General features: G+C 35.2%; 1 protein-coding gene across 3 annotated transcripts; it reads right to left on the minus strand.

Moving 5' to 3' along the window:
• Positions 1–2,367: 2,367 nt before the first annotated feature.
• Positions 2,368–17,088, minus strand: LOC140004151 (ultraviolet-B receptor UVR8-like). 3 transcript variants are annotated; one of them, XM_072059968.1, is made up of 16 exons: positions 16,348–17,084; positions 16,144–16,220; positions 13,811–13,889; positions 12,639–12,698; positions 11,875–11,976; positions 11,636–11,729; positions 10,223–10,265; positions 10,056–10,101; positions 9,910–9,956; positions 9,678–9,780; positions 7,262–7,316; positions 7,061–7,127; positions 6,162–6,198; positions 4,762–4,841; positions 2,762–2,902; positions 2,368–2,649 (listed from the first exon to the last, which is right to left on the minus strand). In XM_072059968.1, exons 1-15 carry the CDS (start codon positions 16,640–16,642, stop codon positions 2,771–2,773), a joined length of 1,317 nt encoding a protein of 438 aa, XP_071916069.1. In that variant the 5' UTR covers positions 16,643–17,084; the 3' UTR covers positions 2,368–2,649; positions 2,762–2,770. The 3 variants fall into 3 exon arrangements, 2 of the variants coding, with proteins under 2 accessions (XP_071916069.1, XP_071916070.1); XM_072059969.1 differs by lacking the exon at positions 11,875–11,976 and having other exon boundaries at positions 16,348–17,088; XR_011818526.1 differs by lacking the exons at positions 2,368–2,649; positions 2,762–2,902 and having other exon boundaries at positions 4,789–4,841; positions 7,269–7,316; positions 16,348–17,086.

Here is a 17,088-nt window from a genome sequence, read left to right on the forward strand (position 1 = left end):
CTAAAAAGCCTTGTTTCACTCCATGAAAGCACATGTAAAGTCTTTGAAACCTTTGTTGCCCTTTTGAAGTGCCATCCACAGTCTTTAATATGATAGAGCTACCAGAATTAGATTTCTGAATTTCATGCATATACGCTCCTAACTTGTTGTATTGGTCACTTTCACTACCATGATTAATATCCAAACCCTTTTTTCTAACCCTATATGTTTGTTTTTTTATGAAGAAGCATTTGTTATCCTTCATCACTGTTTTTCTAAAATGCTCCACATCTACCTTAGGATTGGATCTAAATTCCTCACAGTACTTTCTACCAACCCATCCAGAATTTGCAAGTGGATTTTGATAGGTAAAGCCACATTTGTGAATGTCCTCAAATGTCCTAATTTGTACATTTCCTTCTCCACCCAATTTTCTAGCATAGATTTGCTAATTATAGCCTTCACTTCTGCATTTTGCCCTCAATCTAACCAAATCCTGCTTCACAAATTTACAAGGCCTACCTTGTCTCATACTGTAATTTATAATAGCTAACTTGCACTCTTTGATGGTACTAAAAAACATCTTTAATTCCAATTTTGGATTATCCATGTCCTGGGAATTGAACACAACACACCTATTACTACCATTTTCATCATCAGACTTATGCACACTCTCAAAATCTGATTCAGAATCAGGGGCTACATCATTATCTTCAGATTGAACCAAATTAGCTTCAACCTGTCCTTGTTTTGCCGAATTAGTTTGCAATTCCTTATAGTGTTCTACACCCAACCATTCAGCATTTTTATCTATGTTATCATTGAAATCAACATCATTTTCTTCACTTTGATTATAATCAGAATCTACTGCTGAGAAGAAAGATTCACTGGATGAATCAGAATAATTATTATCATTCCCTCCCCCCTTCATGGTCATGATTTGCAGTTATATCTTTATCATTAGCAGGACTTTCTTCATTCTCATCAACCTCATAAGGATTACAGCCAAGTTGGTGAACCATAATTTCATGGAATGAAATTTCAAGGTACAAGATAATTTCCCTAATTGAACTAGTAGTCCTTTGAATATATCCATACAATTCTCTACTATTGTCTATCCTTTTAAACTTATTATTCTCCCAATCATAGTACACTTTGTGACCAAAGACACCAGCATCTTCAATCAATCTATCCACTTCAAAAAAACTCAAACCTATACTCTCAACGTAATCAAGGACACATACATCTCCACCCTCATAATGTGGTTGAGGAGTGTAAAAATCAATCCTCCACAGTGACATCTTAGTGTAATCAGTGAGATACCTTGTTCTGATGATTAAAAAAAAAGGCATATATCAAATACTGAATAATTAACCAAACCATTACTTTCATATTTTAACAGAATCGAATAAACTCATACTTTTTATTATAAGCTTAACAATCCAAAAGGGACCACAAGTTTATTATTCAAACATATATGTTCTAACCATTAAAAAAATTAATCATTTCAAACAATGTGGACCAAATATTAACAAGATTACACCCACAAAACAGACATCAAGGGCCCCTATGTATCATATTAAAAAAAAAGGTCAAACTTTGTAGCTGGACCCAAACATATATGTTCTAACCATTAAAAAAATTAATCTTTTCAAACAATGTGGACCAAACATTAACAAGATTACACCCACAAAACAGACATCAAGGGCCTCTATGTATCATATTCAAAAAAAAGGTCAAACTTTGTAGCTGGACCCAACGTTAACAATAAAACAACACAAACAGACATGAAGGACCACATCTACATAGAATGCCAAAAAAAGGTCACACTTTTCATTATTAACACTTTAATAAACAAATTATTAAACCCTAGACAATTTACCATAATTTGGGAGTGCACAATCATTCAATTCTTTGTTTCGCACTGACATTTTCCTGCCCACTTTCTTACTTAATCACAGCAGGTCAGCTTCTTTGATCTTCAAAAATTTCACAGAATGCAATTTTGAAGGGCAAGGGAAAGGGAAAAGGGTGAGAAGAAATATAAGCGCAAGAGAAAGAGAAAGTTCAGATTACGTTTCGAACAAGAAAAGCGAAGACAATCGCATTTTCACCTAAATTACCTAATTTTGTTTCGGAGAAGGACATTTACTTAATAGTCATATGATTTTCACGTGACCAGTTCCGTTAAAAATTGGCTAAATTGCCGTTTGAGGATGACATTGGTAAAAAATTGTTAATTCAGACACCAAATATGTCATGCCCAAAAGTTGAGGGATGAAATATGTCCAGAACCCAAAGTTTGGGGATGAAAGCCGACATTTTCCCAAAACGAATCAGACTAGTAAAAACCAGGTACCAGTTAGCCTACCGACTTGGGAGCTAGGGTTTGCTTTGAATGCATTGATGAAAACCTGTGATATCACATTACAGGGTTCAAAGAGGGTCTCTTTTCGAAGTCACAACTTTACAGTGCTGAATGTACCTTATACAAGAGAATATAAATGAAAATAATATATTTCTTCACAAAGTACTCCTTTCACGTGATTATTTGATAAATAACTGCATCTAGTCTTTTATTTCCTTTGGCTGAAACGTAGCGCACCTAAACTTGACTTCTGATTTTATGGGAATCAGCTGATTCGAAGATTACTTTCATATACTCTTCACCTGAGGATGAAATTGCAGATATCACATGCATGGTTCCAAATACCGCATTTTCACTGAGGTGAAAATTTGCTGGTGGAGAAATTCACAGCATTCTTGAAAGACAAAAAAGAACCTTATGTTATTAAAGTGGTTCTTTGTCAACTTCCAGTATAGCCCCTGTATGATTAAATCCGCATGAAACTTGCCATGCTCTCACTTTATTGCAAAAGTCAATCGCCTTAGGTTCAATGTAGTCAACGTCATCCCCTTGCCCCTGCAGAGAAAAACAACTGAATAAATATGATGATCATACAGGTACTTGTAGAAAGCAAGAATTTAGAGAACATGTGCTGCAGTAATACAACTTAAAAAACCCCAGAGTAAGGCACTTAAAATCTCTAATGAGATTTTCCAGATTTAAAAGAAAGTTTGCAGCATCACGTTGAATAATGAAATTTGTGTCGAGCCAATCATCATTTTCTACACAAATCAAATAGCCAACCAGGCAAAAGTGATTATTAAAAATCTCTTGTAAAAATTCGAACATCATGTTCAAACACGTATTATGTTCATCTCATTATACAAGAATGCCTGAACACCATGAGCTTATATAATATGAACAGAAGCACTGAAAACAAAATGAACGAACGAATTTTTTTAGACAACCTAAATTATAAGCAGAGAAGTTCCAAATTTCAAATTGGCTAATGTACTCAACAATATGCAACAGTGTTATCATCCATATCTTTTCAAGTTCTTGTTTAATGGAAAATAATCAAATTTACCACATGATTTTTGTACAATTACACAAGGAATCTTGTCCCCCACCTCGTAAAAGTTGAAACTCCATTATGTTTTGTAAGAATCATGGCTCAGACATGTAATTAGTTTTCCAAGTTAAGAAGGATTTCTGCCTTGTTTCTTCTTGCAGTCTTTGCAACCAATTTTTTAAGAAGGAAAAAAACGATTGTCAAGTACAAAGAAAAGTAGATAAAAAAAATAAGCCAAAAGGTCAAAAACTAATTCATTCGACATTCAAATGCGAAGTCTCAAGGCCTCCTGCTTCGCCTTAAAAAAAAAAAGAGAACTAAAAAATGGCTATACCTTGTAAAATTTAAAAGTAAAATGAGACCTCTGCGTGATTTGCAATGTTTGTTTAGGCTAGACAAGTCAGGCTTTTATTCTATCTGTTTTCATAAAAGTGTCAAAGGTCAGGTTTATATCCTCCTCCAAGCTACATCATGTTCGAGTTACCAATAAACAGGTTGGCTTCCATGACAAAATTCCCACAATAACAAACGGTTCTTCCCCTAATAAAGACCTTAAAAGTACAAGATGAACAGCTAGCAAATACTTTCTTTTTCCTATTTTGCCAATATCAGCTACTGCAGCACAGAAGTATGGAAGATATCATACTCTAATCGTTTAGCAACTCATGGACATTTCAGGACCGCCACCCCTTAGATTTCCCCCGAGCCACTCCCCAATGAGCATTACCAAATCACAGACACAAATAAGCCTTTGGTCCAACAGTCCAACAAGACTAGTTAGGACGGCAACAGACGGAGGGGATGAAAAGGAAGGCAACAGATGGAGGGAGTGAAAAGGAAGGCAACAGACGGAGTGGTAAAAAGATGGCAAAGAGGAGCAAACTAGACTGAGGGTAAAATATACCAGTGTGGTACATGAGGTTCACAAGAACATTAACAATCTAAGCTATGTAGTTTCTTGAGAAAAGAGCTAGCTCTGATTTCCTGTCTAAAGCACATCACAAATCTGATTCAAAAGTAAAAAGAGCAGCATATGTTGAAATCAATACAAGGATGAAACTCGTGTGTTATAGACCTTTTTATGCTGATTATCTAGTTACCTGAAAGGTCTATATGACAAAAGTTAATATTGGAAACATAGCACCATTCACGAGGCAAGAGAGGAAGAAATTCTCTGTAACTCTACAACCCTTATAGTGTGAGGATTTCAGAGATTATAAAATGGTTCTACCTACTTCTTTCAACTTTTCTTTCTCGCAAATCCCCAGGCAGAGAAAAACTAGAAAATCTTTTCCAACTAAAGCAGATAGGCAACTAGAAAGATAAATACATTGGACACAATAGTTTAAGAGTAGGTACAGACCAGTTGGCCACCAGAAGAATGTCCATCTTCAGAAAAAGTTCCATGTGAACCACCCCAGCCCCAGGTGTACATATTGCCCCCTGCAATGCAGATTACCCCCTGGTTAGTTAGTAAAAGAGAAATTAAAAAAAAAAAGTTAAGCTTTAGTAGTATATATTCTACCATAAAAGCAATACATATAAATTACCTAATCTGAAAATGAGAAATGAGCTTATAAAAATTAATTTGAAAAGCAGCTAGAAGGATCAATCTAAAACTCAGACTAGACAATGCACCCAAAAAAAGGAAAAAAAAAAAAGGCTGTAGGGAAAACCAAGAAAAGGCTCACTAGTACACCAATACGTATACACGTGCATATGCTACAAAGAAAACGCACCTAACAAAAAATGGAAAAAAAAAGAGACTTGGCTGAATTGCAAGTTTGGAGCAGAAACTAATCTAAAATAATGTTGGAGGTTACTGCAAGAAGCAAGTTATGGAAAGTGCAGGAAGGGGAAGAACAAAAGAAGCAAGAATAAAGGAAATACAAATTGGCAGAGAGGAGACAGCGAAGCATGGCCTAGTTGATAAGATAATTCACCTGTAACCGAGAGGTCACAGGTTCAAGCCATCATGGGGTAAGTGGGAAACCACTATTGATCCTCTTTTTTGAAAGCCAAAAAAAAAGGCAGAGAGGCAATAGAAAAATAGGTTCAGCAGATGATGTCACTCGACATGCTTATTCAGCATGTCTTGAGAGAGCTCACCAGAATATCTTTTCAAGCTCTAGTTGGTCTAACTAGTAATATAGAAGATTCTTTCGTTTCCAGTTTTGACATGACTTCTCTCTTTCATTTTCTTTCGGCTTTTCAGTATTTCTACTAGACCAACAAGATTTTCCCTCCTCTTCCTTTTATTTTTGTGTTTATGCCTATTAAGGCAACACCATGATTTCAAATCTATTTGGAGACCTGCAATTTTGCCATACTATGCTGTGAAAATATTCCATTTTCCCTGGCAATCTCTTCAAGCATTTTTTTTAGTAGCATGAGACCGACCAAAATGTTGACAGTTCATTAGAAATGAGCTTCAATAACTTGTCCACAATGGCATTGTCTATATAAGGCAAAGCTGAGGGATTCAACATGCCAAAACTAAAGAAAGTATTCAAAGAATAGAAAGCATATACAGGAAGTAGAATTAATACTCCCCAAGAAACTGCCTTTGGCTACCATATTGCCTGCAAAAGGTCATGATAATGAAAATCTCATGCAATTTTAAAGCAGAATATTTAAATGAGGCGGAGAATCTCTGGATATAACTATGATGGTACATAAAATTGCTACTGACTTTCAAATTGCAGAACAATTTATCTATAGAAACAGTAAAAATGTCTAAGGCTTCACATTTAATGTCCTTACCACAAATTGCTGCAGTGTGCTTCCAACCGCAGGACACCTAATAACACATAAATTTAGAATCATAAAGAAAAGTCAAATGATAAATCCTTAAAAGCTCAAGTTAAAGCCAGCAGCCAATACAAACACCAGCTTGCATATGCTGCTCCAGGTGGCATTATCAGCAGTCAGAATGGTGGTATGATAGCAGGATTTTACAAATTTATGGGACAAAAGAAACTTGGAAGCTGAGGGTTTAGCTCAATCAGGTGGAGTTTGCATATATATTCAGCAGAATCAGTCCCAGGTGCTTGGGGGTTGTACATCAAAATCCTATGAAACACATTAATGGCTGTTCCAATCTACTGCAGTAAATTCGTATTCAATTTAACAAATCAGGTTTCTTATTCAAGGGAGAAGTTTCTATTTCAAACATATTTTCAGAAGCCACTCAAACTTATTTTCCAGCTAATGAAGGATGTCACTGTAAACACGATATCCAACATCCCATATCTATGCAATTAAAGAGGTTCATCAAATTGCAGAATTTAGATATGCCTATATCAAGCGTTTATAATTGATATTACAGAAAATCGGATTTGTATGTCCCTTTCCATTCCTGTAATTACTTTACCAACTTAATAAACCCCAGGGCTAAAAACAACACCACTCCAAGGTGGTTTTGATTTAAAAACAAAATAAATAAAACTTAAAAATTGGGAAACAATATGTTTGCCAGGGTCATACATGTCACATTTTAAATCATCTTCTTTGTTACCTCATGTTCCCTAATCAGAAGAAGGTTGTTTTACCAAAAGCAAAATTAATGGCCAGGAAATATTTTCACCTAATATTAAACTCTCTGCAGGAAAATTTAAGAGAAGAATCGCTACTTGACTAATTTGGTAATTTGTGTTACAAACCTTACAAACAGGATGCCTCACAAATGGACCTTTAACTCTTTCAGGTGAATGAACAACATCAGTTGATCTGGAACAAACAATTTAGGCTTCAGTTAATTATCCAATAGTTCTGTGATTAGCTCACAGAGAAGTCAATAAGAAACAAAAACATTAACTCATTGGCTAAACTTTTAGATCTAAGTTCATTAACAAGGAAGATACCCAATACCAAGACAGCCATTGTCATTTGAGCCCCATGTGTACAGCTCCCCACCACCTATGAAATAGAAGAAAATTCCAGATTAAAGGACAATTTACAGAATCTCCAAAACGAGAAACAACAGAAATCACACTTCATATCATAACAACCAAGAGATATAACTGTAATAGTATCTTATGTAAAGCCATGCTAACAAGCAGACAATTGAATTTACATCAAATGGATTAGGGAAATTCTATCTGGCATTTTACTTCATCTTTGGTATTTATGTTATTTCAAAAATTTTAATAATTCAGCCGATCAGCCAAGTAAGTTGAAACCAATTAGGAAGATTACATTTGGTATTTGCTTAATTCTTGGTGTACAACTCCAGCAAAGATTCATGGACAAGGAGAAAGGGTGGCTCTCAAACTGAACAAAACCAAGTGGCAATTGAGTAGCAGACCATATCTTTATTAACTATTTTGGAACTCCCCAGAAAAACGATGCCAGAATTTGTACCTTCAACACCCCCCCCAAAAAAAACAAATGACTTTGACTTGTACAGACGAAGATTCCTGAATTGAAACAGCCTACAGCGGATGGAAGTCACATGGGGAATTGTGGATTGAGATGTATGAACTGAAACCCAAGACAGTGCTCTCAAACCATGGAAAAGATCATGAGCATCCAGCTCAAAACCAGTTGGCAGCAAGTGGAAAGGCTCAAGATCTCTATTTAACTCATTGAAAGTCCTAGAGAAATTAATATAGGACTTTGTCCATGGCAGGGGGTCACATTTTTAATTAAAAAAGGAGCTTTAAGAGGAAATGGAGTTTGGAGTATCTCTTACTATGTAATTTAAGTAGTCTGGTAAGGTTCAGTTGACATATTATTGATTACCAGAACAGTATCACACGCAACTCACTGGCCTCTTACTGCTAGTCAGCCAGGTAACGTCTTATGACTTCTGACAGCTAGAAGCACTTGTAAAGCTTCTGTTATGAGCTCAGCTGAGCATAGGACCATTGAGGAAAGGTAGAGAAAAGATATACATATAAAAAGGTCTTTCCAGTTCACTAGCCTGGTTCACTAACATGCTCATGTAAGATACTAATACAACATTGAACTTTAATAAAATGAAGGCTAATGATTTTGGAACTCCAAAATAAGTTTCGGGCACTCCACTGCTATCTTTCCATTGGTCTAAATGACTAAAAACCAACATGACATTTAAATATTATGACATCCTCTTCTTTATATGTAAACATTTTATTGATGGTTTGTTCATGAAATGTCTTCAAATACATTTTGAAGCAGCATACATCATAATTCTTAAACTTTTCCTGAGGTATAAAAATGTAAAAATTGAACAAAAATAAAAAAGAAAGTACTTTTTTGGTAATAAAGTTCATATATTCTAAAGAAGATATATTTGCTATCCTGCAAAGTAATTTTTGTTCAAAAAGGGTCATAGAAAGTACATAAAAACTTTCTAAATTTTATTAGTTTATATTCAAGAATGCATGCTCTTTTACAATCTCAATCCAAAAAGGTTACTTTAAAATTATTTTGTTCAATATCTATGTATTTTTTGCATTTAAGTTGTTAAAAAATATAAAACTTGTGTCCGCATCAATTTGGTTAATATATATGTATGTGTGTGTGTGTGAGAGAGAGAGAGAGAGAGCTCTAAAGCTAATTTTGGCGTGCCAACATCGTTAGCTAAAAATAAAAGACTTCGCATGGTTTTAGTTCTGTCAATAAGGTAATGCAAAAAACACACCTATCTTGCAAACTCTCAAACATCACCAGTCTCACCCGCATTGCCAAAGCAGGCTTTCGGGATAAACCCAAGAAAGACAGAAAAAATTTTCAACGACTTCAAGATTCAGCAAAGATGGGATTAACTCTGATAGGTAACAGCCAAATTTCAAGTATCTAAGTTTGGGGAATGTTCAACAAGGGCCAGTTTTCACAATATCCAAGTAGAAGGGAAAAGAAGGTCCCTGAATAGCAAAAATCCATGTTTGTGGATATATCAACAGAATTTAATGATCCAAAAGCAAATAATCATTGACGACAAGAAACTAGCCAGCTAAGAGTAACTCAGTCACAAGTATACCAGATCAACCAGATAATACGAAGATGATTTGACAAATTTCAGTAAAATTTACTGGCACTGACAAACACTATTCTTCAGCAAACAAGGACTACTTGGTCCATGTTACTGCCTTAGATGCTTGCGAAAATGTTACTGATATCATGGCATTGGGACAGGGTATATCACATAAAATGAATAACAGTTCTATATTTCTTCAGAAAATCAGGGCAAATACTCAAAAGAAAAGTCCTTCTGCCCTAGTAAAACAGCATTCATCGTATTATTGCTCATGACAAGAAATATATAATTGCAAGAATATGGAAATGAGAGACTACTTGTAATGATACAAGTGTGATGACCACCACAAGCAACCTCTTCAGATGGTGGCATTTTGCTCATAAGAGATGGAACTGTAACACTCTTTCCTTCTTCAAAGCCCTGTTTTTTTGTAAAAAAGTAGCCACATATTAGAGACATATCACTAGTGAAAATGCAGCTTTTGTTCACGAAAAAAAGAAAGGAAGCAAAAGATATTCGACAATTTTCTTGTGGCAATCCACGTCCTACCATCTTCGCCTTTGCTCTTTCACCAAAAATATATACAAAGCCATTTTCTGCAATACCCCAGAAATGAAAAAGCTGTCCAAAAAAAGTTCAATTCCAATCTTCAAAGAATATGATCATTAACCATCTCCAAAAGGTCAATAGTTTACCATCAATGCAGGCAGAATGCAAAATCCCAGCAGCAACACTTTTAACCTATATATTCTCAAGAAACAGAGTGACAAGGATCAAAGAATTAATACCTTGACCAACTCACAGTGAACGTGATCTTGAGAAACTAAACAGACACTTGTACAAAATTAGACATATACACTACCTTCACTCCCTCCAGATCCTTAATCAGTCGTGGAGTGAATTCACTGCATAAAAGAAAACCCAATATAATCAAGATAATAGCTTCTCCTGCTGCAGCCAATCTCAAAATTCTTCAAGGGTGAAAGCATATTTTAACGAGGCATATTGAGGAATAACAATACATAACAGTACTACGTAATGAAGATGTATGAAACTTTCAGGTGGTGGATCTGCTAATCACATGATATTTTGACAAACATGTTTATAGCTTGAAGAGGTTTTTCTTATTCTATCATATCTCACCTTTCACATGTCAACCATTCATGTCATTCCCTTCTACTCAAATCTATAGGGCACCACACTCAGAAATCAAAATACACAATTGTAAATCAGAGGTTAATTGCATTAAACCCCCAGTACTTGGGTCAAAATTTTACTTGCGCCCTAAATCTTTTAATCAATACTTTGTGCACTTGGACTAGCCCTGTTAATACTTTTTAACATTTGACCATACGTACAGTATGTTGTGGGTGAATTTGCCCTTCAATGTTTTTACCGCACATTTTCCTTATTCTGTCTTTTTTTTCCCCAACCATGCTTTTCCTCTTTAGTAGTTTATTTTTTTTTCCCTTACAAACAAATTTCCTCCCAGAGAACTTAGCATAACCGCACAACTACAACCCAATACCAGAGTCAACTTATCAAGGACAATGACTTGCACTATTCACCTTCTATCAATGAAGGCACATCGATCGACACCAATCCTCCTTTACATGAAACTCAAAACATAGTCTAAAGATGAAGAAAAACAAACCAAAAGCATGTAAAGTCAACTAACTGTATATGTAATGCCACACAATTCAGTATTTTTATACCAAAGCAAGAAAGGAAAAAAAAGTAAAATATGAAGAAAAAATTAAACCAAAAAAGCATCAAAATGAGTGACGTAAGGTTGTCCAAACATACCAAAGTAAGGGTAAAATGCTAAATAGGACAAATAAATTTGTTGTAAGATGTCAAATGGCAATAACAGAATTAGTTAAAATGGGCAAAGTGCTGATAAAAATATTTCAGGGGGTAAAGTGAAAGTCGGAGCAAATTAAAAGGATCTACAGTAATTCACCTTAAAGCACATTCAAATTACAAACAAGAGTGAAACTTGCCTAAAAAAGGTTCAACCTTACAATCAAAATTGAGCCCCAAAAACACTGAAATGAGGCGAATGTGAACATATAGGCATAGCTATGAACCATTATTGAGATCAATTATCCCCAAAACCTACGTTTTGTTTCTACTTAAAAGTAAAAAGCCATCTCAAAAGACAGTCATGTAAGAGAGAAAAAAAAAGAATGAATAACAGTTCAAACTTCCAAGAACGTTATACAGAAAATTCATTCTGTGAACAAAAAAAGCATGCTTAACCACATAAAAGAACCTGTTACTTTTTCGAAATCCCAATATGCTGGATCCATGACCATGTCCAAGTTTTCCAGATGCTCCTCCACCCCAACTCAAGGCCTCCCCTTTATCTAGACATTAACAGCAAACCAGTGGTCAGTAAACGCATAGAATCGTGACAAGAAAGATGAAGAAAAAAAAAATGCTTTGCTATTAAAGACTGCCAGTGTTTGCATAATACTGCATTTGCAACACACTTGAAATACAGATATAAACCTGTAACAGCAACTGAGTGCTCAGAACCCAAAGAGGCAATCTTAATGGAAACTCCATTCAAGCATTCCACTTTACTGGGAAGAGTAACTAGCTTTGCTGCCTCTGCAGTTAACAGAGAATTTCAGAAATCATTTCCATTTTTTTAATGCATAGTAGATGCCTAAATACAAAGCCAGATATTAAAAACTACAAGAACAACTACAGACAGTGAAGATACTAAGCCTAACAACAGATGGTGATGATAAACTACATTGTTAACAGATTATAAATGGCCAGCCAAAGCGGATTTTGAAGAAAATCATTGAAAAGCAATGTTAACATGTACTTGGACCACACAAAAAATTGTGCAGAAACTTCCCTGCATCATAAATTAAGGAATTAAAAGTTGCTGTCAGATTATGCACAAACAAATTTGGAAACAAAAAGGATGAACCTAAGTATCTTAAAGGAAAATCAGCCATTAAGTTCCATATTTATGTACCATCATTTTTCAAGACACAGGAAAGGAAAATTAGAGGTTTACATCGGAGAAATTCTTATGCAAAAAGAAGCCCAAAATGGTTAAGAGGTTTGGGAAATCAAAAAAGGAGGAAGGAAAAGGGGAAAAATGTTAAGATATAACAAACAATGGATTGACAGATACACATTACATCCTTACGTCATCCTTTCACAAAATCAAGCCAGTATAATGTTCAGATGAGATTGCAGCATTTCAGTAATAAAACAAAAAGGCAACAGAATGTAGAGGTGAGCTAAATTATTACTTTTCCCAAGCCCAAGTTGTCCATCTGAGTTCTTCCCCCACATATAAAGCTCGCCATCCACTACAAGACAAGGATAGATATCAGGAGACAGGCATTAACAGTAAAGTCCAGAATGCTAAAGAAACATTGGCTTGGAAAGGTGAAACATACAGGTTAAGTAGTAATATAGGTTGTAAACTTTGGAGTTTCAGCCAAATCCAAAAATGAACCAGTTCTTCAAGAACCCACCATATTCGACTTTCCAAAACTGACTCTAACAACAATTCTACTAGAATTACCAACAAATAATCACAATACAAGTCGATGTACAGAATTTTTAACATGCAAGGTTAATCTTACTATGTTGAGGTACATTTAATTGATGATCCTCACTAATATTTAGGATAAGAATCTTATTGGTCAGTGGTTAATTACGTTTTCATTTTATTTTCCCATCATTTATTGCTCCTTTTCTCCCTTTATTCAGATGATTTTTGTTGCTGCAGAGGATATGTAGAGATATAGAATTTCATCACTTCAAGAACCAATTTTATTTAAGCTTGCTAAAACTTGGACATCCGGTTTCTTCGAGTAAATTGTTTTGAAGTACTGTTCTTTCGACATTCGAGGTCTTGGCTATGAAAGAGCAAGTAATGGCTTGCTCAAAATCTCAGTGAGCAACTAGTTGCTACTCAGGAAAATGATGGAGGCTATTGTGAGTATGATTTTGGACTTAACAATTGCTTCCTATCAGCTAGGGTTCAGTTAACTGAGAAAACACTGCAGAGGATAAACAAATGTTAAGGACACGATCTCCGGAGACGCATATATCACCATTTGCACCACAAAAAGAAAGTCAAAAAATGAAGGGCTGCAAGTTTAAAAGAATATTTCAGTTAATCAACATTTTCCTGTAACTTATATTCCTCTTTCACAACTAAAAAGCAGAGCAGCCTGGTGTATGAAGCATATGAGAAGCTGATGTCCCATAAAAAGATTAGTAAAGCATGAAGATTAAGTTTATCCAATTCCACCAACAAGAACAGAAAATAAACTGTAAGTAAACAGAACAATTGGAACCACATATACCAGTAGTATAATTGAAACCATCACCAAATCTCAGTGAAAAGGAAAATCAACATTATGTAGCACAGCTACAGAACATGGCATCTAAAAAGGTCCAAATCTAAAACCTGTAATTGCAGAAGAGTGATGATAACCGGCTGAAATTTTTACAACTTCTTTAGGAATTCCAGTGACAATAAGTGGCTCCTGCAAATGAACAAGCTGAACTTAAAAGGCAGAATTTACAACCATGTCATTTTATCCTAACAGAGCAAATGCGCTAAATATATAGAACAAGGAACAGCCAAAATGAAAGTCAGATACCAACAACAACATTCTACATGAAATATAAGCAAAAGTAGCCATAATTAAGGGTCTAGATAATAACTCATTTATCCATAATGCGGAGTATCATTTCTCTGAACACTTACGGACAACAAAAGGACCTATAGCCTAGATAAGGGTCATAAATGAAACCAGTGTCCATGAAATGCAATATTATTGACTGAGTCACAAAGTCAAATCAAACATTCTAATTATACCCCCTGAAAAGAATGCAATACTTCAATAGCATGACCATGACATCAACATGGAGAAACAAAATACGACACTCCACATAGTACATTAACGAAACCCTAGCAGCCAGGCCAAATACTGGATAGAGTAGCTCATCATAAGTATGAGGACTGAGACATGAAGCTTCATGTTCATAACCATCAGCCAATTTAGGAAAGCCTAGACAATTTAGCAGTGGCAGTGGTTAATCCAAGCACCAAAGATTCATTAATTTAATTTACAAAATAAAGAGCAATAAGTACATCTACAAAGGTTGGATTATACAAGCTCATGCTAAAATCAGTGAACATGCAAGGTGTGTAAATTCAAATATCTTTAGACAACCCAGGTTCATGGGTTTTCCAAGAAATGCAGGACATCAATTTCGAAAATAATAGGGGAGATGGTGGCGATATAGAAACTGCACTTTTCGTCATTGGCATGGCATCCTCCTTGTAACTTTGTAATGAATGTGAAGCAAGTGAAAAACCAAAAACAAAAATGGATAGCCAATATTGCTACCCTCCATGGAAATTTTTCAATCAAAAGTTCATAAAAATTCAAAACCATTGCAATATATTCTGTCTTCATATTTTATCCATTTTATAAAATAGTAAATTGTCATATGAAAATATACCTTTCCATCTCACAAAATAAGTAGAAAATTTGTAAAACTAATGATCTTGGTAACTAGGCTCTTGATTGTACAAAATTTACCAGTTTACAGCAAGAGGAATTAATGAAAAGGAAATACAAAAGATGATATTTGAAAAACATCAAAAAGTTCACTACTTTTCCTCTTACACAATCCCTCCAGAATCAAACTTCAGATAAGCTAAAGCACTCGTCTCAGCAGCATGTTGAACAATATTCAAAAACTCCAGACATGGACAAAAACCACCACATCATCCAACTTTTTTCTAGAACACATTATAGCCACTGTTTTCTCAAAACCCACTGGACAAGGCGTCAAATGCCATTATCAAATGGCAGTGCGCCATCATCATCTCCATGAACCAACAAGTAACATCAAACTTAACAAAGTTATACCAAAGTCATCCTCTCAACATGGTCAACAATATTCAAGAACACCAAAAATGGATGAAAACCATGAATCATAACTCAAAATATGTGCAACTGATGTCAAGCTAATTCTTGGCAATTGTTGAGCAAAATACCAAATGCTAAACAATTACTTAGAGCCAGTAGGATTCAAAAGTATCCAATATTAACTTAAACCAGAGATCATGAACAACCAACTCTCCACATTAGTTAGCCAATAACAGGGTGACCCCATAATAAGGAAATTACTAGGCCATTGGTATCTCGTATTCAACCAACAAACTTGTATTTATTTTCAGTAAAACCTTGATCCCCTAGAGACAAGTATATTCAATACTAACATCTCCATGAAAAATTTCAAACTGCGACAATGTCCACCATCAAATTTTCATCTTTCCTGAACTGGAAAGTTTTGAAAAGAAAAACTTTGAACTCAACCAAGTTTTCAGTCTTTGTAACATTTTAACAGCAGAAATAGTAAGTAATTGCAAATCCAACGTATAGCAATTATAAATAACAGTTGACAAATTAAGGAAAATTAAGTACCCAGCAATATGCACCTATCAACGTAACAAACAAAATGGAGTGCTAAATCAAGGCACTATCGTGATTCGTTACAGAAATTACATCCAAACAAAATTCAAAACCAAAGTGTGCAAGCAATTAAATCAAGCAGAACCCACAAACAATTAATCCAGTAAAAGTAAATAACAAGGCAATCATATTTCCAAAACCCCGAGTAACATCACAAACTGACCAAAACTGACAAGAAAACAAACCCACAGCTCTAACTAACTAAACCGAGAAGACCAGAAAACATGACAATAAGGTTGAGAGTGCATACAGTAGCATAACTTCTATCATCCGAAATTCCTAGCTGCCCAAAATCATTCAAACCAGTGGCATAGACACGGCCATTTTCTGCAAAGGAGAATCAGGGAATCACCCATCAGAAATGCATCAAAACCTGGCCACATCAACTACAAGAAAAATGATGAAAAATCGAGACATTTTTCGATCCCACCAACTCAAGAAAATTATCAACAACCTGTTAGAAAAAGGGTATGAGCTCCACCACAGGCAATTTCGCGGAGGCTCTGATCATAAAATGCAGAAGAATTCAAAATCCTTGGCTTCCATTGGGACTCCAAATTTCCCAATCCCAGTCTCCCATAATCTCCATTTCCCCACAGTGCCGCAACCTTCTTTCCACCGTCGATGACAGAAGAAATCCATCTCCCTAATCTAAACCCTTCATTTCCAATTCTCCCAACTGTAGTTGCCGATATTGATACTGAAGTCATCAATTTCTTTCCGGAAACTCTGGAAGTTGTAACCGCCATTAGATTCCAATTCCAAGAAAATTTAACTTAAAAAAAGTCGACGAAAATTCAAAATACCGCAGACACCAGTCTGACACAATCGAAAATTTTATTTGTTATTTAATAGAGGCTCCCTTTTTAGCTATAGGATCACTATAGTCTCAATCTTGACCATTCATTCAAAGTTTAATTGTTTACAAGCACCTTTATTGGTTTAAATTTGTCGTAAATTTTTACTTTTGCAATCAAAATCCACATGTGATGTTTAGTAGACAATGGGAGAAGTTGACGATTTTGACATGGTATACGCTAAACAAGACAAGGCGGATCAACTCCAATAGAAATAAAGATTTTTTTCCTTGAAATGAAGGTCTCCTTTGTCATCCTCCAGAATCGGAGTACAATCGAATCCAAATCATGCAGTGCATTACTCAAACCTTAGCTTGAGATCGAATAGTGTATTATTC

Source organism: Coffea arabica, chromosome 7e (assembly GCF_036785885.1).
Source record: "Coffea arabica cultivar ET-39 chromosome 7e, Coffea Arabica ET-39 HiFi, whole genome shotgun sequence".
NCBI classification, from domain to species: Eukaryota; Viridiplantae; Streptophyta; class Magnoliopsida; order Gentianales; family Rubiaceae; genus Coffea; species Coffea arabica.

Coding starts and splice junctions, on each gene's coding strand:
- LOC140004151 (XM_072059968.1), bottom strand. CDS start 16,642: ATGGCGGTTACAACTTCCAGAGTTTCCGGAAAGAAATTGATGACTTCA. Junction 16,221..16,347: donor TCATACCCTTTTTCTAACAG/GTTGTTGATAAT, acceptor TCTCCTTTGCAG/AAAATGGCCGTGTCTATGCC. Junction 6,199..7,060: donor TGAGGCATCCTGTTTGTAAG/GTTTGTAACACA, acceptor ATGTGTTATTAG/GTGTCCTGCGGTTGGAAGCA.